The sequence below is a fragment of the Mytilus edulis genome, chromosome 2, assembly GCF_963676685.1.
Source record: "Mytilus edulis chromosome 2, xbMytEdul2.2, whole genome shotgun sequence".
In the NCBI taxonomy this organism is placed as follows: domain Eukaryota; kingdom Metazoa; phylum Mollusca; class Bivalvia; order Mytilida; family Mytilidae; genus Mytilus; species Mytilus edulis.
In genome coordinates this window covers 80,601,327-80,628,087 of record NC_092345.1, presented here as the reverse complement: position 1 = coordinate 80,628,087, position 26,761 = coordinate 80,601,327, and the positions used below count along the sequence as shown (strand labels likewise).

Here is a 26,761-nt window from a genome sequence, read left to right as displayed (position 1 = left end):
AGGGCCATTTTAACCATTGGTGAACCAACTCCTTTATAAATTAGGGGGGGGGGGGTTAAAGATTGTTAATTTTAGGAATTTTAGGAAGCCTCTTTTTAAAATCATTCAATATGATGACACATAATTGTATTTCATTTCATTTCATTTGTTTTAATAAAAAAAATTTCGAATATCAGGAAAACCGAATTTCATCTACTGACAGCACTAGACTTTCCAGACACAAAGATCTTTTAATGGAAAAGATGGCAGACTTTGAGGCTACAAATAAAGCCTTGAGGAGAATACTAAGAGAACAACATGAATATGAGGCAGCTGCTATCAGGCTTGGAGAACAAAGGGATGTTCTACTGAAGAAACTAGCTGATTCTGATAGAAGAAATGAGGTAAATTAATGTTGAATCATGCATTGGTCAATATTCTTAAGGACAAATAAAATGAAAATTATGATGCTTAAATGCCAGCCTGATATGAAATGATGTAGTTTCCATCCCACTTAACTGTAAAAGTAATATTTTGATTTTACATGTACAATAGCAGAATTAGTAAAATTATTCAATCATTTCAAAATTATGTAAGTTCTATTGATAGATGAATATGATGATATGGACTGAACAGTTTAATGTGTATTAGAATTAGATGTATATTTTTTTTTACAGAGAATCCATATAGAGTTGGAGGACAGAGACAGACATATTAGAGAGTTAAGAGGTCAAATGTCAGCTCAGCGGGTATGTAGTTGATATGTTTATGTTTTGCTAGTGAATCTTTTAGTTCTAGTACTTCACATGTAGACAATTGCTATCATTCTGCTAGAATTAGTTTTAAAACAGTTTCTGTAGGTCAGAATTTATTAAAGGAGTTTTAATAAAAAGAAAATTATCTATAGATATTCATTTTAATTCAAGTCATGTGCGCCCAATACTGAATTTTCCTAAGGATGCTTAATATGAGATTACATTTATTAGACCAAGATTAAAGATAATGATGTAAGTACTAAGCATATTTTACAGACTCACTGTTTCAGGTTGTTTCATTTAAACATACACATCATTAGAGAAGAAATATAAAAATGAGACCCTGTGATTATTTTATATTAATCACACAATAATTTAGGAAAAACCTATCTGTTATAAATGAAAAGAATATAGAAGTATATATTTGTTTTATTATTTTAGTTTTGCATGCAAAATCTTAAAAAACATGAAACATATCCCATTTAGTTTTACTTAGACTTCAAACCAGTGGCTGTAAAACATTTCAGTGGTCCTTTCAAATAACATTTACTAAATAATTTTTCCATTTAAACTTGTGGACAATGAATGTAACTTTAATGGATGTTATTTGTTAAACTGGTTTATTCTTGAATTGCCTATTAACATTAGGTTTGAAAGTCTGAAACCTAAAACCAAGACTAATTTGTTAATTGAAGCTGCTTTTTAAAATGTTTTAAGATAGCTGATGAATGAAGAAGATGTTAAAAGGGTCTAATTTGAAAATACATTGCTATTTGAATACTTGAAATTGTTTTGGTCAGGAACTGTCTAAAACTTATAAGCAGTTTGTTTTAAGGCTTAGCTTTGCATTGCCAGCTTTGTTGTAAATGTTAAGTTTTCTGATAAGGTACATTTAAAAATGAGAACTCATAATTGTGTGCAATATATGAGGCTCCATCTTAGTTATGCTTCAGTGACTTAGTTCTTAAAAGTGTTATGCAATTTATGCATGCCAATTGTATCAGGAAATTACTGTTGAGAAATTTATACTTTTTCCCCAAAATGGGAACATTGTTGTCACTAATTAAAATATTAAGTTCATAGAATTTTTAAATATATATGTATACATATTGTATTTGATAAATGTATAAGCTAGGCCCCCACCATTACACTATGTAATAACTTTTAGTATATAGTAAATAGAAAAGATGAAGAAATAACATTTTAAAAATAAAAATAATTCCTAATGTGTTATGTAGGAAGAGGTGGCTACCCTCTCAGGACTACAGCATTCCATTGAACAAACACGAGCACACTTACAAAAACAATTACGTCAGAAAGAGGCTGATTGTAACAGAATGGCCGTACAAGTTAGGGTAAGTTGTTTTGTTAAGTTTTATGGTACAAATTACTCAAGGTAAATTTTGAACATTATTTTTGTTTGATTTTATTTCAAGTATTATAAGATCGCAACGAGGAAGATAACATGTTTCGCCTTTCATTTTATATTTGTAATTAATTTATTATGATAGCACTATTTTCTTGCTTAGTTGCTTAGTTTGGCATATTAGAGCTTTGGTGCAGCATGAGTTTTATCATCGACTATAATTTGTTTAAAATATGTCTACCAGTATTTTTTCTTTATCTTTGTTTACACATGTATCTGTGTATGATAAAAACCTAATACTTGTGTTGTGCAGATAATATATTTTGCTCATTTTTATTTCACCTCTACTTAATTTAAGGAAAATTATTTGGAATACACTTGACATTCATGAGTGTTACCTCCTCTTATCGGTCGTCCCACTGTCTATATCACTCTGTTCAGCTCTTAATATTATTCCGTATCATGTTCCTTTGACATCAAATACGTTGACCCGGCCTTAATAACTTTGACCCGGACATATCAGCGACGTCATAATGTTTGAACCGATGTTAATAACTTTGACCCGAACTTATCAAGTCATCTTTTGTGTGCTGGTGAAACAAAGAAAACACTTCTGAAACATGCAAATATAGCCTGATAAATCGATTATCAGATTATCTGCATATTGATATTGTAAAATATCAGCTGCTTGACATTATATGAAGGCTTTTTGATCTCGTTCGCTACGCTCACTCGACAAAAAGCTTCATATTATGTCTCGCAGCTGATATTTTACAATATCAACATGCAGATAACCTGATAATCGGTACATATTCATGATATTAGAACTATTAAACTTTGTAGGGATCCGAATACATGCTATAAGACGACTATATAAGACGGCCCCTATTTTATGGTTCATCAGTTTTGTTAAAAGATTAAGTTTTATACTGTTTGCAAGCTGCCAAAATATATAATAAATAACAGTTAATTATGAAAGCAGCCTCAACATGAGTTTACTTCCTCAGAAATCTATCTATGGTAGCCACAGTAATATTTGTTCAATGTAATATGCATTGAATTGATTGAAATAACATGTTGATATTTTTTGCAGATTAGTTTAATGTCTTTAGAGTAAGTGTCCTTTTAAACTATAACAAAAGGAAACACTCACTCACTGGGAGGTTTATGTGAAATATATAATTTACTTAAGATTTTATTTTTCAGACTGTTGAAAGTTCAAGAGCACAAGATAAGATAGAAATAGAACATTTGACAGAGATGTTGGCTAAAGCTAAAGATAAAGCAGAGAGAGATAAGGAAGCTTTGAAGAAGGCTACAAGGTTAATAATATATAATAAATAGTGTGCATGATCCTTCCATCACTAGATACCTTCACCTGACCAGTTATTCCCAATTACCTCCCTTGCATTTTTCTTGTTTAGACCAGTTTTTTTTAAACTTCCATCAGTATTTGAAAAATTTATGCATTTTTTTACATTCAAGATTAGAATAACTCAAAAAGTGGAAAATCAAATATAGAAATAAGGCAGTAAATGCTAATAGTCAGTCATTTTTTCACATGACAAATACTAGTGTGAAAAGCAGGACGTTGAAGGCTCTATCCTTTAACTTTGTGCAAGCAAGTCTAAAGGGTGATGTGATGTATAAAACTAAACTTGTAAATCATATGGACTAATATATTTATCATTTGGTTTTGGATATTTACATTATAATCATTTGGTGAAGTATGATACAGTAACAGAAGATTGGGATTGATGTAACATGCATGGTTGGTTTCAGTTCATTAGGATGTGGTAAATTACTAACATTTTCATTAAACTCATTTAAAATATTTTCACAGAGTCTTATCAAATTCTCATACAAACATAAGTTACCAATCATTTTGGGGAATAAAACCGAAACAATGTTGTATGCTTCTGGCTAGTCACTAACTCTTATTTTATCATCTGATACTCCAATGAATGGCTTGCATAAATCCTTACAATGGATTTCATCATTTTCATATTTAGAGTTCAGAAACAGAGGGCAACAAAAAGTCATGATGCTCTTGAACAGCTAAATTCTCAACTTTTGGAAAAAGATGCACATCACGAGGAGTTACGCTCTCAACTTGAACAGATCCACCCACGATATGATAAAGTCTGCAAAGAAAAATCACAAATATTGGCAGAGAATTCCGCTCTAAAGACGTAAGTGATGCACAACTTTTTTGAGATTTGTGTGAATCTGGAGTTACATCTTAACTTTACAATATCTGCTTCAAGCTATTCAGTATTTAGATAAACCTGGAGTAACAACTGAAATTTACAATATCTGCTTTAAGCTATTCAGTATTTAGATGGTCTTGCTATTGATGCTTGATAATTTAACCTATACAAATAAGATTGCATTAGGATAGACTCTCTTTTAATAACTATTCATTTAAACCTTCCTTTCCCTGTAGTAATAATTGTAGTAGTTTATGGTACAACTAGTTCTGAACAAAGATGTATAGATGTTAGGTTAGAAATACCACTCAGGAAATTAAGAGGCAATGTTTAAATAAAATTCTTTAAACATTGAATTAAAATAAAAACACTTCATATACTTTTCATTAATCATTTTTCATGTAGTAGCAAAACTGTTTTGTTTTTCTTTCATAAGCACTGCACTTTATAACCTATGGCTTTATGTATTGTATTCTGTCAAAATACCTATTGTAAGCCAAGTTATTTCCATGTGGTTTACTGTGGTGTCAAGTGTTTTCTAGCAGACATTTCCATTCTTGTCATTTTTAATTCCTGTTATAATTGAACTGCAAAATGTCGCATAAATAGCTTCTTGTGAAAATAAGTCGGCTTACAGTATTTTGTATTCTGTCTTATGGATGAATCTGCACATTAAACCGATTTTTTTTATTTGTAAAAAAGCAAGTCAAAATAAGCTTGCATATTTTTTTAGAATACATTTTTAATTAGATGCATTTTTAGAATAAGAAAAAACAATATGCAGATTTTTGTCATCAGCAGAAGTGAATTAATCTCACACATTCCTCTATATGTTTAATGCTTTTTGTTGCACTGCTTTTCACAGATAATGTTGATTCACAAGATTTGTTTGCATCTTTTAACAGAAAGTGTTTGTGTCCCAACTAATTAATGCTTAATGGTTTGTGGTATAAATACAATTATAGTAAAATCTGTGTAAATTATATGCTTGATTTAACCCTTTCGCCGATGAGTCCCGGTTTACCGGGATTCACGCTTCAGACAACTGACGACGAGTCCCGTTTTACCGGGATCGGAATACATCTTTTATGTTTCCCGCTCAAAACAGTGCAAACATGAGTTATCTTTCTTTGGGTTACACTAATGACTGGACCGAATGACAGGACCGAATGACAGGACCAAATGAAAAATGCTAATAACTTTTTCATTTCTCAAAGGATTGATCTCAAATTTGAAATATAATAAGATTTCACCATTTGATAAATAGATTTAAGAAAAAAATTAAAAAGTTTTGTAAGAAACTTTAGAAAACGTGACATGACCAACTCTGATAATGACAGGACCAACATCGAGAATGACAGGACCAAATCAAATTGCTAATAACTTTTTTGTTTTTCAAAGGAATTATTTCAGATTTGAAATATAAAATGGTATGTCATATTTTGAAACCAAAATGTTATAAAAATTATAGATTTATTTTCAAAAACTTTCGAAAACGTGACATGACCATCGCTGATTGACAGGACCAACATCGACAATGACCGGACCTTTTTTTTTTTTTTTTTATCTCATTGTTTGTATTGTATTATGAAAAAATTATTGATGTTGTAATGTTAATGCCCTTTGGGGCCCATAATTGGAAAATAAAATATCTTATCTTATCTATCTTATCTTATTTCAATTTGATGACATCTAGCAAACTACCAACTTGTCTAAGATAGCATTGATCTTGACAATGGCAAACAAGAAATTAGAATAGGCTATTATGCCATTGAATATTATTTCTAGGGCCTTCCACAGTTTTATGGAGAGATATGAAGAAAAGACTGAAATTTCTAGGTGACTTGATGTATCGGTTGAAACTCAAATTGTTAACTTGTTCATGTTTATCCTTTAATATGTTTGAAATTTTAATGTTATGTAAAACAAACAAAGACATTGTTATTTATCTTACATGCTGTTCTGTTGTTTACCTGATTATTGACATCAAAACTATGATATTCCATTTTATATACTGATGATATTTGTGTATAGTTTTCTTGTTCATACAAGGATTTCTGTTCATGTTTCACAGATGTTTAGATCATTCAGCTACCACTATATTTTCATATATTGGTTCTTAAAATTGAATGTTGATGCTTTTTAAAATTTTAGGAGACTTGGAGAAGTAGAAGCCCTAATGGACAGAGTAGAACACTCATCTAAATCACACACAGATACCATTGTTGTAGAATTAAGAGAAAAACAACAAGAAGTTGCATATCTCAAGGCAGATAATGAGAAGTTGAAGGTAAAATTAAGTGGAAATTAAAAGCATATTTGTAGAGGAATAAATTTCTTTTAATGGCAGTGTATTCAAAATTATAAACCATTGAAAGCATTAGTTTATGTTTTATTTAAGGTTTTGCTAAGAGATAAAAGAAAATTTAAAGAAATGCTGTTAAAATCAAGTTTTATATATAGGCAGTTTTATCTGGAAGACACTTTTAAGAAATTATTCCTATGATGTTGTTAAAAATGTCAAATATTAGTTATGTAACCAATTCTCGACAATCATCAATCCAAAACAATTTAAAAAAAAAATCGTAATGTATAGACTGCATATTATGTGAACCAGCCAAAATAATCGAACTTTACATTAGTATTTTATATTAAAAAATATGATGGTCACAGCACACTTGAACCCAAAAACATTTATATTCTCCAAAACATGGGGGCTGTTTCCTCATCAGTACATTTGTACTACAAATATTTCAATCACTATTTTCTTCAGAACCTCATAATAGTAAAACTTGAAAATTTGTTCAGCAACTTGACATTGATGAGTTTTAATGTTAAAACAAAGCTGTTTCCTGTTGCAAATACTTTCAATATGTTTAATGGACCTTACACAATTCTCCAGTACTTCCAAATGGAACAGTGTCTAAATTTCATATTTGTTCATCAGCTTGAAAATGAGGAGTTGTAATGGGAGAGCCCTTTTTGAATCTGTGGGACACATACTTCCTGTTTGCGAATGCTTTAAATTTTTCAACATAGTGATTTGTTTTCCTTACAATTGTCTCAACAACTACTTGATAACAGAATGACTTAGTCAGCAGCTTGAGAGTGGAGAGTTGTAATGTGTGAATAAATGTTGGATATGCCGGACTTCTACTTCCTATTTTCTGATTCTTTAAATTAAGACTTAGGTATGCTTAACACAACATTGTGAGTAACAGGTTCATGTTCAAATTTGTGAGTGCTTTGGTTAAGGAGTAAAATTGTTAGGTAAATACCTCATGAGTACCGACAGACCACTGTCTTTTTTAATGTTCAAACAAGTCAAGTTATTTTTGTAAATAGTTATATATTGATAAATCCCTGATAAATTTAAAGTTGAGTTAATCTGATTTCAGAAAAGATTTAATAAGGTACTAGCATGTTATTTTTCCTTTATTTTGTATCTTTTTTATCTGTGAACCTGCGTTTCTCATTCTGTAGATAACTAGTCCAGTTTATTGTCGATTATATTACTTATTTACATCTACTTTCACTTGACCAATCAGCTTTGTTTGATGGATTATGAAATATCTATACTAAACTTCCACTGTAGTTCTTTTTCTTTGTAAAAATGAGATCCTTTATTAATAAATATATTTATAAATAAAATAACTTTTCATATAATCTTTATGCTTTGAGACGACATAGATTTGTTTGGGGGTATAGAATATTTTTGATTTTGTAGTGTTAGTAAATATAGTTAACATATAGTAAGCAAAAAAACTGTTAATACAACATCATTAAACAATCTGTATCTTTGCATGCCTCTCATAGGTATCAGAATTGCTTAGCTCAAAGTATCTTTCTCTAATATTTCTTGAAATCAAATTGTCAGTAAGAGAGTGTGTACCTAGGACAGCATTCTTAATTCTCAAGAATATTTAAGCATGCAAGTTCTTGCTGTGTGTATATATAAGCATGTTTATCATATTACCATAATTCGATGCCCATCTGCATATGTTATCCATAGTAAACTTTTTTCAAAGGTCTTCACTGTTGTTTGAGGCAATTTTACAAAGATTGGCATCTGAATGTCATTTCCAAGTTTTCTTGCTATTGATTACCTTCAGATTTTGTGTTTTGATACCCAATATGGTCCAGCAGTTTTTTATTTCTTTTCCCTAAAACTGCAGTTGTTTATAACAATAATTCCAATCAAAAATTAGTTATGGAATTATTGTTTTAAAATGCGACCAGTTAGTCTGAAATCTTGGAGAAGAAATATCATGAGGGTTATAAAATGCCATTCGAAAAAGTTTTGAAAACTGCTGTCATACTTCTTCAATCTTTCATTGTGTATGTTTTAATGTATTTAGAAATTTTATGCAATAAGCCATATGATATCCTGTATTTTGCAGTCATCGATCGCTACTATTGAAGCCAAATTTCGACAAGCTGATGAAGAGTTGGTACAACTACGAGGAAATCTGAAACAATATGAAAATCTTGTTGAAGAGTATAAATCTCAGGTTTGTTAATGGAAGTGATAGATACTAGTTGGCTAGTGGTCCAGTACATTTACTGTCAGATGTTCACTAATCTGTCACCAAAGTAATTGTGATCTTATATTGCAACAAAAATGAAAATAGAAATCCAGGCTTCAGACATGATTAATTCTTTATCTTATTTGAATATCACGATCATATTTATCGCAGCAAAATGATAACAATTCCCCCTTTCAAGCACCATACATTTTAACATAATTATAACTATTCATTTAAGTAATAGTCAAGTCATTTCATTAAAAAAATGTCTTAATTTTAGTAATTTCACTGTATTATAGCATATCCACAATAACATCTTCCAAAGAATGTACTGGTTGAATTTTCAAGAGTAAACAACCTTTTATTTGATCATTGAAATTTAAAAAAAACATCATTAGATGTGGGAAAAAAGTTGATTTAAATAAGTTTTTGACTGGTTCCTTGGTGTCTAACCTATAGGAATCTTTATAGAAGGATTTTTATAATTTATAAAGTACAAAAGCAAGCCTTCATATTTAAATGCACAATGCTCAATGGTGTCGGACCACAATACAACTTTACATATTTATGGATATATAGTATTTCATTTCGAATACATACACTTCACATTTAGGTTGTTTAGAGGCTTTTTTTAAGTGGCTACTTTATAAAGAAAGTTTATTTATATTCGAAAGAATTAAATTAAAAAAAAAAGATTATTTTACAACTCTGAATGTTGAAAAGAACGGCGTTTTATGTTTCCGCAAATTGGCATTACTTTTCCGTGAAAAAAAGATGACGTTTCCAAATAAAAAAGTCTACCTTTCCGCAAATAAATATCTTACTTTCCGGAAAAAATAAATTATTACTTTTCCGCAAATAATTAAGGAATACATGTTGAACGAAAGCAAAGCCATAATAAAAAATAAATATTTATTAAGTTAAAGGTCATCATAACATGCAAGTAAAATGTTTGAAAACATATGAAAACATATTTTCAAAAGTCAGAACTAATCAGATATATCATAAGTTCATAAGTCAGTTCTGGCATAATATTTGTAGCCAACAAGTTGTACAAAGTCCACAGTTACTGTACTACATTCACCGTTTACAAATTTTGTATTTTGTTCAAGAAGGAAGTCCATCTTCTGCTTTTCATATGTTTTACAGTTAGAGTTTTCATCTTTATGTATGATGTTGTTTGCAGTTTCAATAACACATCGACAAAGACAAAAATGTTAGGATGGTAGTAAGCCAAACCAAAGAAATGTGTTAGCCATTTACCAAAATCTGAATCTATGTCTTTGTAATCGGCACTCAGACCAAACGACTGAATTTTACGCCACCAACTTTGTCCTAAATGAAATCTGTAACAACTGATTGTAGCAGCAGGATTTTTTTTCGCAACAGCAGTATGCATTGCACATTTTAAGTCAATATGAACTACCTAGGTTATATCTAGTTCTAGTATATTGTAGATATAAGATCAAAACCTTTTCTTTATTAAATAAATAAATAAATAATTTATCTAATATATATTCAAATATTTACAATTTACCAGGTAAATTTCCGGAAAAGTAATAAATACAAATGGCGGAAACGTATACTTCAAATTTCCGGAAATGTAGTATTGGGACTTTGAAAAATTAGCGGAAAACGCAATACGCCGAAAAGAAGCCACTTAACAATACCTAATTGTGAACATTAGTCATACCACTGCTTAAAGAATGGTTAGATACCTGCATGTTTTAGCAGTTGTAAGCATTTGTTGAATATAGCACATTGACGAAATCAGGATATTTTTATTTTGCCATGTCATCGATGGGAAATTTTCAAATGTTTTTAAAAAAAAGTGGGAAAAAGTTAAAACTTAAAGCAAAATCATATTTTAAAATAAAATTGTGCTTCTACAATATGTAACCTTACTATTTAACTGAATGCTAATATTTGATAAATGCTTACAATGTTATTAGGAAATGGTATAGAATACATGTTGTCAATGTTAAATTTTAAGTCCAAAGTCCATTATATTCACATAGAAACACATAGATTAGATGTAAAGAACCGTGCTCTGACCCAGAACATTCTGTGTAGTTAAGGATTTTTTATTTTTTGTATAAGATAAGTAAATTTGGAAACCTACATACTAATGAAATTAAAACAAACATTATGGACAAGTATGGAGATCAAAGACTCTTATGGATGATGGTTCTGTATCAGAAAGGTGATTATATTTACAGATGAATAAATCTCGTCGTGAGGCAGATGAAACAATGGCAGAATTAGATGAGGCTAAACAAGAGTCCCACATGGCTCAAAGAGAGGGAGAAATCGAATTAGAAAAGGCAAGACCAGATGCCAGTAGACAAAATAACTACCAAACTTTCCTCTCCTTTCTCTTCTTAATTTATTTGTTTATGTTTCTATACTTGAGATAAAAAGAAATTTTAACTGAAAAAGTAGTAAAGAAATTCTCAACTGTGAATCATTGTTTCTGATGATAGCCTTACAAAACCTATGATATTTATGAATATTGATTAAAAAAAAAAATGGAGACAGTTTTTGTGACAAAGATTTCGTTTTATCTCAAGAATTTTGATTTTAAAATGTTTATGAATATTTTTGCTGTAAAGATTGTTTGTCCTTATTCAAAAGTTTCTAATGATTGGTTCAGGGATGACAAAAAACTGTTAATCATTGGTGATGGATGTTATAAGTGAAATACTTCAAGTTGAAGTGACCACTTCATTGTTCACTAAAATAAAATCATGAATGTATTTGTATTAAGTTATTTTGAATATTGAAGTTTTTTATTGGGGTGGTTTAGAAAATCCAGAAAAGTCATGATTTGATATTCTAATGCAACAACGTTTGTAACGTTCATTTTGATTGAATAACGTCACTTTCTTACGTGGCATCAATTGACAATTGATGCTATGGGACGTATGCGCAAAGGCAGACGGCATATGACAGATTTTAAATACATGTTTTAACGTTGTTTTCTGTCAGGTTCATTAGAATGGAGATAACAATATTGTATTTTAAGCTCCCGACGGCATCAATTTGGGATTTGATGGTCGCAAATACCAGCTTAAAATACAATACAGTTATCTCCTAATTTGTCTAAAAACACAATCCATTCATGGTTTTATTAAGCATGCTTTGACTGCACTGTTTTGGAGCTTAAGGTAACAGGTAAAATATTTGGTGACCTCATGGAATTTTATGAAATTTTGCATGTAACTAGATCTTTAACATAGAAAAAATTATATATATATATATAACTTTTATACTTTCTGAGATTTTGCAAATCTCATATCCAAGAAAAATTAGTGCAAGCAATATAATGTAAAAAGTTCAGAATTTTAACTTAAAACTAAAATATTTCTCCAACGATTTTTCATTAAAAAAGATTTGTAATTGCTTTTGAAATGTCTGTTTTGTTGATACAAAATTCATCCATTAAGTCGGAATAGTTGAATCTTCTGTACAGCTTTAAAAGAGCTCAGAAAAAGAAAAACATGCATTTCCACATGCTCTAGTTGATTGCTGAATTTCGGAAAATCTGAGATTGCCCATTTATGTACCTGTTACTTTTATATACTGTTATATTCAAACAATAATTATATACATATATAGCTTGAGTGATATAGCTTTTTTTCAGTCACATATAAATGTTCTGTTTCAGTATTAACCACCATTCTATACAGTTGCCTAAAGATTGCTCTGAGATTTGAGGCATAATCACAACTATCATTGATATATACTCTTGTAACATATAAGTGAATACTTCTTCATAATAGCATTTTCCACACTGTGCATGAATATAATATACAAATTAATTAATCTGTTTATATCATTTCTAAAGTCAAGTGGGAGATATCCCACACAACAAGCCCCAGGGGTAAGTCCTCTGTGTTCACAATACACAACAGCAAGTCACTAAGCATGATAATTGTTAATTTTAGGTTGTGTTCTTTTATATCACAAAAGCCATTGTAAATAAATAGAACTAACCGTTATGGTTTATGATTGATTAGATATATTAGTCCTGAATTTGTCAATTGGAATTATTTTTATATATTTTTATGTTTTTGTATCATAACATCTATATACACTGATACCTTGTTACAGTTGTTATGGAAAATGAGTAGTCACAGCAGCACTTTTGATTGGTTATTACAAATTCCTTGTTATTCACTTCGTTCCTTCATTGGCTGGTTATGTTGTATTAAGGCTTATTTGTAATGCATTGTTTTTATGCTTCAGGTAATCATCTTTATAGTTTAACATCCATTAGTGAGAAGGAAATTTATTTTCTGTAACATGTTTCAGTAAATTTAAACACATTGAATACCTATCTTATAATTCCATCTAATGGTATCATTATAATAATCACGATGTCAGGCATTTTATAACACCATAATCAAGGTCAAGGCAAGATATGATTTGTTTACCCATCACACAGCATAACCTGTGAATGGTTCAATTTTTCAGAGTTTCTTTTAATCCTTGTATATAGTTATAATGAAAAATATTTGCCTTCTTACAGGTAAAAGTTAGGTTACATCAGCGTCTTCAAGAGTTAGAGCCTTTACCAGAAATGTTGAAATCCTCAGAACTTAGGCTATATGAAAGTCAAGAACGGATGAATATTTACGAGAAGAAAAATGGAGAGAGTACAAAACTTATATCAGAGTTGACAGCTAAGGTTAGTCACAGAAAATAAATAACTGATTTAATCATTTAGTTATCTAACCTTGAAGATAAATTGTATATAAAAGCCATTTCAGCATCATTGTTATCATTCTAAAACTTATAAAATAAACAGGTGACTCTATCATATTGATCTGTATCTTTACAGTACAAGAATGTTCCAAAATGCAAGATAAAATGATGATTAACTTAATAGGGCATTACATTTTCATTGTACCAGTTCAGAAGGGATTTGAATAACATTTGTATTGTAAAAAAGGGGCAAAGATACCAAACATTTTGCCAGAGGGACATTCAAACTCATAAATGGAAAATAAACCGACAACACCATGGGTACAAAAGAAAAAAACAAACAGACAAACAATTGTAAAATTGAGAAAGGAAATGGGGAATGTGTCAAAGTGACAACAACCCAACCATAGCGCAGACAACAGCCGAAGTCCACCAATGGGTCTTCAATGTAGCGAGAAACTCCCGCACCCATAGGCATTCTTCAGCTGGCCCCTTAAAAAATATGTATACTAGTACAGTGATAATGGATGTCATACTTAATCCGAAATTTACACGAGAAACTAAATTAAAAATCATACAAGACTAACGAAGGCCAGAGGCTCCTGACTTGGGACAGACGCGAAATTGCACAACATAGAAAACTAAAGACTATTCAACATTAACCCCCCCCCCCTAAAAAAAACCACACAAACTTGGGGGATGATATCAGGTGCTCTGGAAGGGTAAGCAGATTTATGCTCCCACCGTGTTGCTCATGTTAGTACAAACCCTGTAATAAGTCTAATTCTGTAGGTGTGGGAGCAGTGCAATTAAGTGTATAGCTTATATCTTAATTGATTTGAGAAGAGAATATGTTTTCTTTTTATTGCAAATATGTCGAATCCCCATACATTACCTTAGTTTATTTATGTGGCATTTTTGCACTTTTTTCATGGAATAGCTCATATATATATTTAGGTAGTTAAATAAACAGATTTATATGTGATGTTGTGACAAATCTTTTTAGGTGGAACATGTTACAGAACAAATGGACCAGATGAGAAACAAATGGCATGACTCTCAAGATGAGAACAAACTACTTGGAACCAAAGTCGATGCTTTAGAAAGGTATGCAACAGATACAATATATATATGTCAATTTTTTTTCTCATTAATATTAATTTATTTATTTGTTCTGATCATAAAATATATTGCCCATTTTTTTTTGTAACAAAATAAACAATTAAAAATTCCTACATCAGACCAGGGGAAATCATGAAAAGGTTGTTAATATTTGTTTATCATTATGACAATATTAGGGACAACATCAAAAAATCAATGTAGGATAAAAAACTTAATTCAAATAGTGTTGGGAGTGGCGGTCAAAATCGCAGCAAGTTTTGTTTAATTGACATCGATTTTATATATAGCCTTATTGGTCAATCAATTTTTCCCAAATTAAGTTAAGAGGGGGGTGGGTAGGGGGGTCAGTGAAAAAACTGTATGAAGTTTTTTATCCTACTTGAACTTTAGATGTCGTCCCTAACATGAATAAGATTTGTACTTTCAATTCTGTCAGGTTAGCAAATAGATTTTAGGGTCATGTAACTTGTAAACAGATTTCTGTATGGAAATCTTGTTAATTTTGTCTGACTGGTTTTATTGACGTGTGATCACTGTAAACATCAAAACTGCAATTACCATTTAAGGAATGACAGTTATATTTTTATGCACAACCTACAATAGTAAAGGGGCATTATGTATTCTGGTCTGTCCGTTCGTTCGTTCGTCCGTCTGTCCGTCCGTCCGTCTGTCCCATTTCAGGTTAAAGTTTTTGGTCAAGGTAGTTTTTGATGAAGTTGTAGTCCGAACAACTTGAAACTTAATACACATGTTCCCTGTGATATGATCTTTCTAATTTTAATGCCAAATAAGAGATTTTACCCAAATTTCACGGTCCATTGAACATAGAAAATGATGTTGCGAGTGGGGCATCCGTGTACGGAGGACACATTCTTTTTTCTGTCTATGAAGAAATAATGTGTAGCAGGTTATTTTAAAGTGTCACCACATTTTTTATGGTAATTTGGAATAGACAGAATTTGTTTTTACAAAATTTCTATTTTAGACCGGACTTAACCATAAAAAAACGTTGATGACATCACGGTCACGTGACAAAATTATGTCTATGAGCTGATAAATAAAACAACGTCAGCCAATCAGAAGACGTGTTACATCCAAAATTAAATTATTGAAGAATGTTATAAGACAATTTCATCAAAATATAGATCATGAGAAAAAAAAAATATCACACTGATCATAACGGGTTTAATTTGTTAGAATTACAAAGACAACTACTCTTGCTTTAGAAATGACAGTTACACCTCAAAACAAATAGGAAAAATTCATCAGTGCATCAGTGATTTTAAACAATTATAACTTGTGAAATTTGCTTAATTAGATCAAATGAAATTTGTTGCCTAACAAAAGCTTCAACCTAAAATGAAACTAAGGTAATAAATCTATCATGTTTTATTAGAAAACTACGAGATTCTGAGGACCACAATAGAGACATGTCCACAAATATTGCCAAAAGAGATGAAGCTCTACATCAAACAAATGTATGTATAACTGTAAAGTTAAGGTAGCAATACACAGTTAGAAGTTTAGTTTCGCATTATGGCCATGGTGAATTTTTTAAATATGAAAGTTTTTGTACAATAAAATTGATTTTTAGATAATTGAAGAATAATATAGCCTTCTTAGTGGGTTTATATAAACATTAAGATAGTTTTTAGCATGTTTTATAGGCCATTTATCTGTTTGACAGTCCGTATTTTCCTATCTGTCCGCCCATAGGTCCATAAATTATTTGAAGTGTTTATCAACAAAGATTTTGCACTCGATCTTTTCAATTCAATTTTATGGAAAAACGAGCAGAAATGCATATGTTTTTTTTGGACCACTTGATTAGATATAAACTATGGTTTCATGAAAGGTATCACTGTAATTGATTGAAAACTTCCTTTGGACCAAATTTTGGAGACTTTTGTGACATGTTCACCCCCCTTTTTGCTATATTTTGTATCAAAGAAATGCAGATTGTTGCCATGGTTACACCCAAAAGGGATTATATTTCACCATTATGACCATGAGAAATCAAATCTATGGAAGATTCTCTTTCTATAAATATATACATGCATAACACAAATATTAAGCCTTATTTGTTAGACAGGAGGGGAAAGAGGGTTTTTAAAAATTATGAGTGTCTATTTTAAGTTTTTTTCCTAACTGTGTATTTCTACCTAAACTAGTTACTACTCTAAATAAAGGGAAAACTGTAGTAAATACCATCGCTTAGTTTACATAAGAAGCACAGAAAAAAGATCTTCTTTTATATATGTTGGTGTGAATGATTTTACATTACAATGGTAAATGCACAAAATGCCTGTTTTGTTTCTTGCTCTTGGAGTTTAACTAGAAGACTGCAAATTCATACTGTAAATTCAGAAATTATTGGGATGTTTTTATTATTGTGACAAATGCGACGGGGATATAATCGCAATAATTTAAACTCACATTTTGAAATTCTTTATATGAATCAAACAGGATTTTTCAAAATATTGCAAAAATAACAATCGCATTTTAAGACTAAAATGACAAAATCGCAATAAAAAATGCACGCAATAATTTCTATTTAAAATTGTAATTTCTGTGACCTTTAATGCATAAAGAATTCCAGATGAAGACTGCAAGGGGATAAGATTGAAGTTATCAAGATTTCTTTTTCTTTATTATTTTTAAAAGTGTCTTTTCTAATGAACTCAATCCATTTCAGTTACGGTTAGAAGAGAAAGTGAGAGAGAATGCAGGTCTAACAAGACAACTTGAAAATGCCTTGACAGATCTTCGAAGACAATCAGAAAATGTTAGAGACAAACAAGGACAAAAGGTAATGTATTGTAGTCTATTAAATGGTTGCTTGATATTTGTTTGATATATCTTGAATTGCATTGTTTAATTTATGTTCATTATGTACTTGAAATGTGGAAACTAGTCTTCAGTGTCATAGCCATGTGGACATTTTGAGTACCAAAGGACTAAAAAGTAATAACAAATAAAATAGTTTAGGTGTATCTATAATGTGTTCTACATACTGAAAATTTTCCCTTATGACTATGTGTCTCAATATTAATTATTTTGATCAAGTGTGGAAACAATATTACATAGAACTGTTAATCATTCATGGTCTTCCTTTCACCTGTACCAACCTGCTCATGATCAGCCCTTTGTAAGATCTCAAATCACCTACAACCCAGAGACATTTTTTCTCTGGGTTAGCTTCTTCAGCCAAAACAAATTGGTGAAGTCATGAATGCCACACAAATACAGTCTTTTCCTAATAAAGATATTTCAAAATATCAACTACTTGTCACTTTGTAACACTGTTGAGCTAGTTCACTGTTTACTCACAGAACAGGAGAAAAGCTTCTTGCTGAAGTTGGGACAAATAAATTGTATTTTTTTCTGATAATGTACTTATTGTATATGTATATATGTTTCCAGGATTGTAATGTCAACCTGGGGATCATTGTGTGTCACGTTGTATAGTTTTGGCAGTCTTTGATTTTTTGCTTAATAAATATATTTCAGGAAAGAACATATCAAGCCAGAATCACTGATTTGGAATCTCAGTTAAGTCAAGCCAGAGCTGAGATTGCTAAAGTTAGACGAGAGAAAGAGGAGGTAAGGGGAATTAATCTTTTAACACTTTCATCCCACTATAAAAACAAGCAGAGAAGTGGCATGATTGCTGATGTGACAACTGTCCACCAGAGTCTGAAATTATCTGAAGACCATTTAAAAGAGTTATTGCCCTTCAGTAACATTAGTCAATTCCCATTTGCATGGGGAGACTTTGAATACGAAAATGTGCTCAAACTTTTATACTTAAAAGTAACTGAAAAATTTCGACTTTTTTTTTGTTGAAAACAAATGGTTGAAGTTTTGAAGTGAATGAAACTAATAAAAAGAAGGACGAAAGATACCAGAGGGACAGTCAAACTCATAAATCAAAAAACAAACTGACAAAGCCTGGCTAAAAATGAAAAAGACAAACATAAAACAATAGAACACATGACACAACATAGGAAACTAAAGAATAAGCAACACGAACCTCACAAAAACTAGGGGTGATCTCAGGTGTCTGGAAGGGTAAGCAGATCCTGCTCCACATGTGGCACCCACCGTGTTGCTTATGTTATAACAAATCCGATAAATAGTCTAATTCAGTAGGTCACATTCATGAAAGGGAAGGGGATTGTATATATATCCGATATCATTTGAGAAACGGTTATTCCATAACGGTCAACCAACTCGTGATGGCGTCCATAAAATTTATGAAGGGATGATTTCAACTTCACCATTTGGAAATCTTGGTTTAATAGCTTCCTTGTGAGCATCAACCCTCTATCAAGAAAATCATGATAGGAAATGCAAGAACGAGAATATCGTATCAATTGGGAGATATATACCCCGTATGCAGGTGCTGCTGGAATGTTGCTACTTAGAAATGGAAAGTTCACAATTGGAAAGCTGAAATCATCTCTTTTGTCGTAAAGTTTTGTTTTCAACCGACCCTCATTGTCAATTTCTAGATGTGAGTCAAGATATGAGGCCGATTTTAACTGTATCTGTTGTATCCTTTATCTCTAGTTTGATGGGATAGATGCATTCAACATAGTCACCAAATTTTGAATTATTTAGTGATAGAACGTCATCTATATAGCGGAAAGAAGAGTTAAAGGATATTGCTAACTTCTTATCTTTCTTCCTAAGAAGTTCCTGTATGAAGACAGCCTCATGATTATTTGATTCTTTTTCAGAGTGAAAGAAAATTTAATTCCCGATTATATGATATCAAAGACAGATTAGAACAGTCCCACAGCACAAACAGAAGCATGCAAAACTATGTACAGTTCCTGAAAAACTCCTATGCTAATGTATTCGGGGATAGTGTTACCTCATATCCACCTACACCTATAAGCTGAGACATGGACTGAAATATTAGCTCAAATTATAGTATTATATCATAAAAAAGTTAGTCTCAAGAATAGACAGAGTAAAACAAGATTGTGTATTGAAAGAATCTTTAAGAAAGTAGACTAAACAGATTTTAAACAATTTGTCAGATGAATTTTTGTTGGTAGAAATAATCACAAAAGAAATTTAATGTAAATATGAAAGGTTGTGTCTATCTGGATGTTATGTATACCGTTTGACATTTTTACAATGAATTTTAAAGATGAGTTCTGTATACTGACATGTAGTTGTACCTAGTCCATAACATAATAACAATGCTTCGACACAGTTGCACCTGTGTAGCCTTTATATTGATAACAATTTTTAAACAATAATGATTTTATCAAATATTTTTACTTTTATTTCTCTTTATTTATTAGCATTCTGCAAGTATAATTTTATTAGAATCACAAAGTTCATTTTAAATGTCTACACTACAAACATCACTTTTGTTACTGTAGTTGAGATTTGACAAGAAAGTTTCTCATGTATAAACTTATATTTCTTTTCATGAAAAATATTACTACAAAAAATAATTGTGAATTGTTGCTTTTCAGAATAACTTACAATCAAATTTAATTTTAGAATTTATTTTTAAAAAGATATTTTGCATTTCTTTTATTATTTTTAATTTCCTGCGCTTGGTGAAATATAGATATTAATGCGTTTATCCATTACTTCTTTCGAATAATAGGAAGAAAAACATTAACATTTGGATTAACCAACTATACTTCACTAGTCTGATATAAAAAAAAATACTGGTGTAAAAAATTCCATGCTTTTGTCCGAAATGTTTTAACTACGAAACACTCAAAAGTTTTAAAACAATTGTAACACAACAGAGGCAAGGCAGCTTCATTGCATATTTTACATACTGCCAGTTTTATAAACAGGACTGCAGGTCATTCTACATTGTATTGTCTGTGATATTTTTATTGTGTTTATTTATATACTTTTATATGTATATTTATCCATTATTTTTATTTATAATTGCAATTATGATAACTGTGTACTAAATAGATACAAACAGGAATGATTTTGTCAATGCTAATCATGCAAAATAATAAAAAAAAATATATAAAACTGAAATTAGTCAGAAATAATGTAAAATATTTAAAAAGATTTTCAGGTTTAACTGGTATTTTTTATGGTTTCACCAATAATTATTTACATCTCTAAACATTACAAAGGGAGACATATTTTGCCTTTACTATCTGTTGGTATCTCATTTACCTTGCCTGCTACAACATCAAATCTAGACTAAAAAAAATACTTTGAAACTTAACATAATATCAATGTTTATTAATTTTCATTAAGGCTTTATGACAGTTTAGGTATAATTCATATCTTTCCAGTTAATTTACAAAAAAAAATCTTTAATTTGTACAGTCAAATGTATACATATGTTTTCATTAAATGTCTAGTACTGCATATAAATTTCCCAATGTGTAAAATCTGACCAAACCATTACTGCATTTATGTTTGTTTTTATCTGTATACTAAATTTAGAAAAGAATAAAGAATTTTACCACTTTTTGTCTTTATTTTCTTTTTTTAATGCCATAAATTATTGCATATGTGTTGTGAAGGACCTCACATAAGTTTAATTTCTAAAGACATGGTTTTGTTTTTCTTGTGAACAAAGTTTAAATGCAAAATTATTTTACTCTTTAGGCTCCAAATATTTATACAATGAAACCTTTCTAAAGAGGTGTTAGCTAGGTTATACTAATTTGATAACTTAAGGATAGGCATTGTGCATTCTGATTCAACTGTTTTCACAGTAATATTCCATTTTACTTTTCAAGTGACCAACAATTATAACTTTGTTTGACAAAAGGAACAAAATAATGAAACTAGACAGTTTAAAAATTTGTATCTCTACCTGGCCAAAGTTCAAAGATTCCAAAGAATATTCTCATTCGTATGTTGAGGAATACTTCCAGTCAAAAAGATCACAAACTTTTGTATGCCCCTGCCGTACCGGAGATGGCATTAAGTTTTATCCTTGTCTGTATGTGCGTCCGACAAAATGATTACCATTCTCTTACTTTAGCTTGTCTCAACTAAATGTTATGAAACTTATCAGATTGCTTATAACTACAAAATACATATCCAGTTCGAATTTTGGTGGCACCACTTTTACCATTCTGGAGTTATGCCCCTTTACAAAAGAAAAAGTTGCTGATTTTTTGTGTCTGTTTCTAACTTTAGTTTGCCTCAATCAAATGTTATAAAGCTTATACACAATGCCCATTACCACAAAATACAGTTCAAGTTTGAATTTTTGTGGCATCACTTTTACTGCTGGAGACCAAGATACAAGCAGGGGCATCATCCGTGTCCTACGGACACATTCCCCATTTATTTATATCCAGAATTATGTTAAAATGACAATCCTATATATATATTTTGTTTGTTTCAGCTGTACACTAGCTGGACATCGAATGCTATTTGGTCTTCATATAAAGTAACAGAACATTCAGAACAGCCTCCTATAAGAACAAAAAATGGCTCTAGATTTTTATGAAAAAAAATTGAATCCTAGATCATTGGCATGCCCCCTCCTCCCTGAAACACTTGATTCTTTTTGTGGAATGGAGGTATAAACAATCAAGAGTGCTCACACTGAAATCTCTTACCTACTTTACTGACCATTGATTCTATGTTGAAAATCTTTTAAAAAGATAAAGGTTTAAATTCAAGTATTACATAAACTTAACATTTTTAAAGATCCACGAAAATATGGTCAAAACAGACATCTTTACCTTGCAATCATTCCTTACATCATGTATAGTTGATTTATTGAAAACAAATAAACACAAAAACTTGATTGACAAATGAACCACAAAGATGAGATCAATGTCAGATGACACCTGTCGGACATTATTTGCACATCTTTTAATCATTACATACACCAAATATAGTGACCTACCTCTTATAGTATTTGAAAAATAGAACAAAACACAAAAAACATATACAAGGACAATGATACCTGCCAAACAGACAAGCATACATTATTATTATTCCATACACCAAATATATTAAACTGACCTTATTGCTATTAGAACTTGAAAAACAGATAAAAAAAAAAAATAATAATATTGATCAATGAAAGATGAAAATGAGGTCAATAGAACTAAGAAGATGAAGTATGAGTGCCAATGAGACAACTTACTATCAAAGGTCAATAGAAATAAGAAGATGAAGTATGAGTGCCAATGAGACAACTTTCTATCAAAGGTCAATAGAACTAAGAAGATGAAGTATGAGTGCCAATGAGACAACTTACTATCAAAGGTCAATAGAAATAAGAAGATGAAGTATGAGTGCCAATGAGACAACTTTCTATCAAAGGTCAATAGAACTAAGAAGATGAAGTATGAGTGCCAATGAGACAACTTTCTATCAAAGGTCAATAGAACTAAGAAGATGAAGTATGAGTGCCAATGAGACAACTTTCTATCAAAGGTCAATAGAACTAAGAAGATGTAGTATGAGTGCCAATGAGACAACTTTCTATCAAAGGTCAATAGAAATAAGAAGATGAAGTATGAGTGCCAATGAGACAACTTTCTATCAAAGGTTAATAGAAATAAGAAGATGAAGTATGAGTGCCAATGAGACAACTTTCTATCAAAGGCAATAGAAATAAGAAGATGAAGTATGAGTGCCAATGAGACAACTTTCTATCAAAGGCAATAGAAATAAGAAGATGAAGTATGAGTGCCAATGAGACAACTTTCTATCAAAGGCAATAGAAATAAGAAGATGAAGTATGAGTGCCAATGAGACAACTTTCTATCAAAAGCAATAGAAATAAGAAGATGAAGTATGAGTGCCAATGAGACAACTTTCTATCAAAGGTCAATAGAACTAAGAAGATGAAGTATGAGTGCCAATGAGACAACTTTCTATCAAAGGTCAATAGAAATAAGAAGATGAAGTATGAGTGCCAATGAGACAACTTTCTATCAAAGGTCAATAGAAATAAGAAGATGAAGTATGAGTGCCAATGAGACAACTTTCTATCAATAGAAATAAGAAGATGAAGTATGAGTGCCAATGAGACATCTTACTATCAATAGAAATAAGAAGATGAAGTATGAGTGCCAATGAGACAACTTTCTATCAAAGGTCAATAGAAATAAGAAGATGTAGTATGAGTGCCAATGAGACAACTTTCTATCAAGGCAATAGAAATAAGAAGATGAAGTATGAGTGCCAATGAGACAACTTTCTATCAATAGAAATAAGAAGATGAAGTATGAGTGCCAATGAGACAACTTTCTATCAATAGAAATAAGAAGATGAAGTATGAGTGCCAATGAGACAACTTTCTATCAAAGGTCAATAGAAATAAGAAGATGAAGTATGAGTGCCAATGAGACAACTTACTATCAAAGGTCAATAGAAATAAGAAGATGAAGTATTAGTGCCAATGAGACACCTTTCTATCAAAGGTCAATAGAAATAAGATTAAACCATTGTGGTGACGTCAGCCTATTCATTTACCGTGGATTCTTTTTCTAGAATCAACGCTTCCTAAATCCGTCGCTGAAATGGACTCACCAGATTATATTCTATTGTTTCCTTTGTGTTCCTAATATCATTAAGTTTGAATTGACTAATTTCCTGATTTCTGTTCACTAATGCAATTATTTTTAAAAACTTACCTTTAATTTTTGTAATTTCTATATGCCTTCACTGGGAATCGAACCCGTCCATAAGTTTTGTAACTTGTTAGCGACATTAACATATCGACGAAACCTCTGGGCTACCAATCGGTTACGATTTAAAAGTCTATTTTATATATATAAATGAATATATGATATACATCGGTACAACGGACACACATGGCTTGTACCTTAATATATACATAATAGGTAAGCGTATAGTATGAGTTGATAGCCACGAGGTTTCGCAGTTAAGATAAATGAGTTAAGGCTAAGGACTTGTCTGTTTAGGTTCGAATCCCTGAATTCTTTTTGTTGTTCCAAATTAGTCTAGATTTCCAGTTTTTGTTCTTGTTTTGAATGTTATTGTGGATATTTTGTGTAAAAAAGCGATTTTGGTCGTTTATTATCGGATAATGGTTGGCTATTCCATATGTTTCAAAGAAAACAAAAATGGATTGCATAATAATGGTCCATTTTTGTTTTATAAATTAATATTATATGATTTCATCTGTTTTACTACATAATTTTACAAATTTTAATTCGCAAAGTTCCTATGCTAGAAAATCGTGATATGTCTTGAATTAGCTAGGCTTATTGCTAGAAATTCCGGAAACATACTTATTATATGCACTATATATAATGTTTTTGTCGGATTGTTGTCCCTTTAACACATTCTCCATTTCCATTTAGATCAATTCAAATAGAAATAAGTTCGAATATGTCTTATTTTGTAAAAACAGATAACATTCGGATGCCTGATGATATGAAGATCTTTAAGGGCAGACGTGTTGTGTTATAATATATTTGTATTTTTTTTAAATATTTAATTGTGATAACTTATTTATTGTAATGGATCGATTGACACAATATCATGGTTAATTAAACTCACTTACAATACCTTCTAATTAAGAATAGACTTTAATTTTCAAAAGACATTATCACAATAGTTTAAGTGATAGATACAATGGATAAGCGTTGATTCATGAAAAACAAACCATTCGCCCTGCGGGCTCATGGTTTCTTTTTCAAGAATCAACGCTTATCCATTGTATCTATATCACAGATGAAGTATGAGTGCCAATGAGACAACTTTCTATCAAACGTCAATAGAAATTAGAAGATGAAGTATGAGTGCCAATGAGACAACTTTCTATCAAACGTCAATAGAACTAAGAAGATGAAGTATGAGTGCCAATGAGACAACTTTCTATCAAAGGTCAATAGAAATAAGAAGATGAAGTATGAGTACCAATGAGACAACTTTCTATCAAAGGTCAATAGAAATTAGAAGATGAAGTATGAGTGCCAATGAGACAACTTACTATCAATAGAAATAAGAAGATGAAGTATGAGTGCCAATGAGACAACTTTCTATCAAAGGTCAATAGAACTAAGAAGATGAAGTATGAGTGCCAATGAGACAACTTTCTATCAAAGGCAATAGAAATAAGAAGATGAAGTATGAGTGCCAATGAGACAACTTTCTATCAATAGAAATAAGAAGATGAAGTATGAGTGCCAATGAGACAACTTTCTATCAAAGGTCAATAGAACTAAGAAGATGAAGTATGAGTGCCAATGAGACAACTTTCTATCAATAGAAATAAGAAGATGAAGTATGAGTGCCAATGAGACAACTTACTATCAAAGGTCAATAGAACTAAGAAGATGAAGTATGAGTGCCAATGAGACAACTTTCTATCAAAGGTCAATAGAACTAAGAAGATGAAGTATGAGTGCCAATGAGACAACTTACTATCAATAGAAATAAGAAGATGAAGTATGAGTGCCAATGAGACAACTTTCTATCAAAGGTCAATAGAACTAAGAAGATGAAGTATGAGTGCCAATGAGACAACTTTCTATCAAAGGTCAATAGAAATAAGAAGATGAAGTATGAGTGCCAATGAGACAACTTTCTATCAAAGGTCAATAGAACTAAGAAGATGAAGTATGAGTGCCAATGAGACAACTTTCTATCAAAGGTCAATAGAACTAAGAAGATGAAGTATGAGTGCCAATGAGACAACTTTCTATCAAAGGTTAATAGAACTAAGAAGATGAAGTATGAGTGCCAATGAGACAACTTTCTATCAAAGGTCAATAGAACTAAGAAGATGAAGTATGAGTGCCAATGAGACAACTTACTATCAATAGAAATAAGAAGATGAAGTATGAGTGCCAATGAGACAACTTTCTATCAAAGGTCAATAGAACTAAGAAGATGAAGTATGAGTGCCAATGAGACAACTTTCTATCAAAGGTCAATAGAAATAAGAAGATGAAGTATGAGTGCCAATGAGACAACTTTCTATCAAAGGTCAATAGAAATAAGAAGATGAAGTATGAGTGCCAATGAGACAACTTTCTATCAAAGGTTAATAGAAATAAGAAGATGAAGTATGAGTGCCAATGAGACAACTTTCTATCAAAGGCAATAGAAATAAGAAGATGAAGTATGAGTGCCAATGAGACAACT

At 31.0% G+C, this 26,761-nt stretch overlaps 1 protein-coding gene across 7 annotated transcripts in view; it reads left to right on the top strand.

The window, feature by feature from the left end:
* LOC139513113 (outer dense fiber protein 2-like) overlaps positions 1-21,139 on the top strand; it is a 32,470-nt gene extending 11,331 nt beyond the window's left edge. For 2 of the 7 annotated variants that reach the window (XM_071301291.1, XM_071301292.1), the window contains exons 7-21: positions 177-383; positions 657-728; positions 1,973-2,089; positions 3,307-3,422; positions 4,113-4,292; positions 6,099-6,149; positions 6,465-6,600; positions 8,711-8,821; positions 11,056-11,160; positions 13,368-13,526; positions 14,550-14,650; positions 16,062-16,143; positions 17,361-17,474; positions 18,176-18,268; positions 19,408-21,139. In XM_071301291.1, coding sequence (XP_071157392.1) covers positions 177-383; positions 657-728; positions 1,973-2,089; positions 3,307-3,422; positions 4,113-4,292; positions 6,099-6,149; positions 6,465-6,600; positions 8,711-8,821; positions 11,056-11,160; positions 13,368-13,526; positions 14,550-14,650; positions 16,062-16,143; positions 17,361-17,474; positions 18,176-18,268; positions 19,408-19,572 — 1,809 coding nt within the window. In that variant the 3' untranslated portion in view covers positions 19,573-21,139. The remainder of the gene's footprint in view (positions 1-176; positions 384-656; positions 729-1,972; positions 2,090-3,306; positions 3,423-4,112; positions 4,293-6,098; positions 6,150-6,464; positions 6,601-8,710; positions 8,822-11,055; positions 11,161-13,367; positions 13,527-14,549; positions 14,651-16,061; positions 16,144-17,360; positions 17,475-18,175; positions 18,269-19,407) is intronic. The other 5 variants (XM_071301293.1, XM_071301294.1, XM_071301297.1 and 2 more) reach the window with 5 other exon arrangements.
* The last annotated feature ends 5,622 nt before the right edge of the window (positions 21,140-26,761 follow it).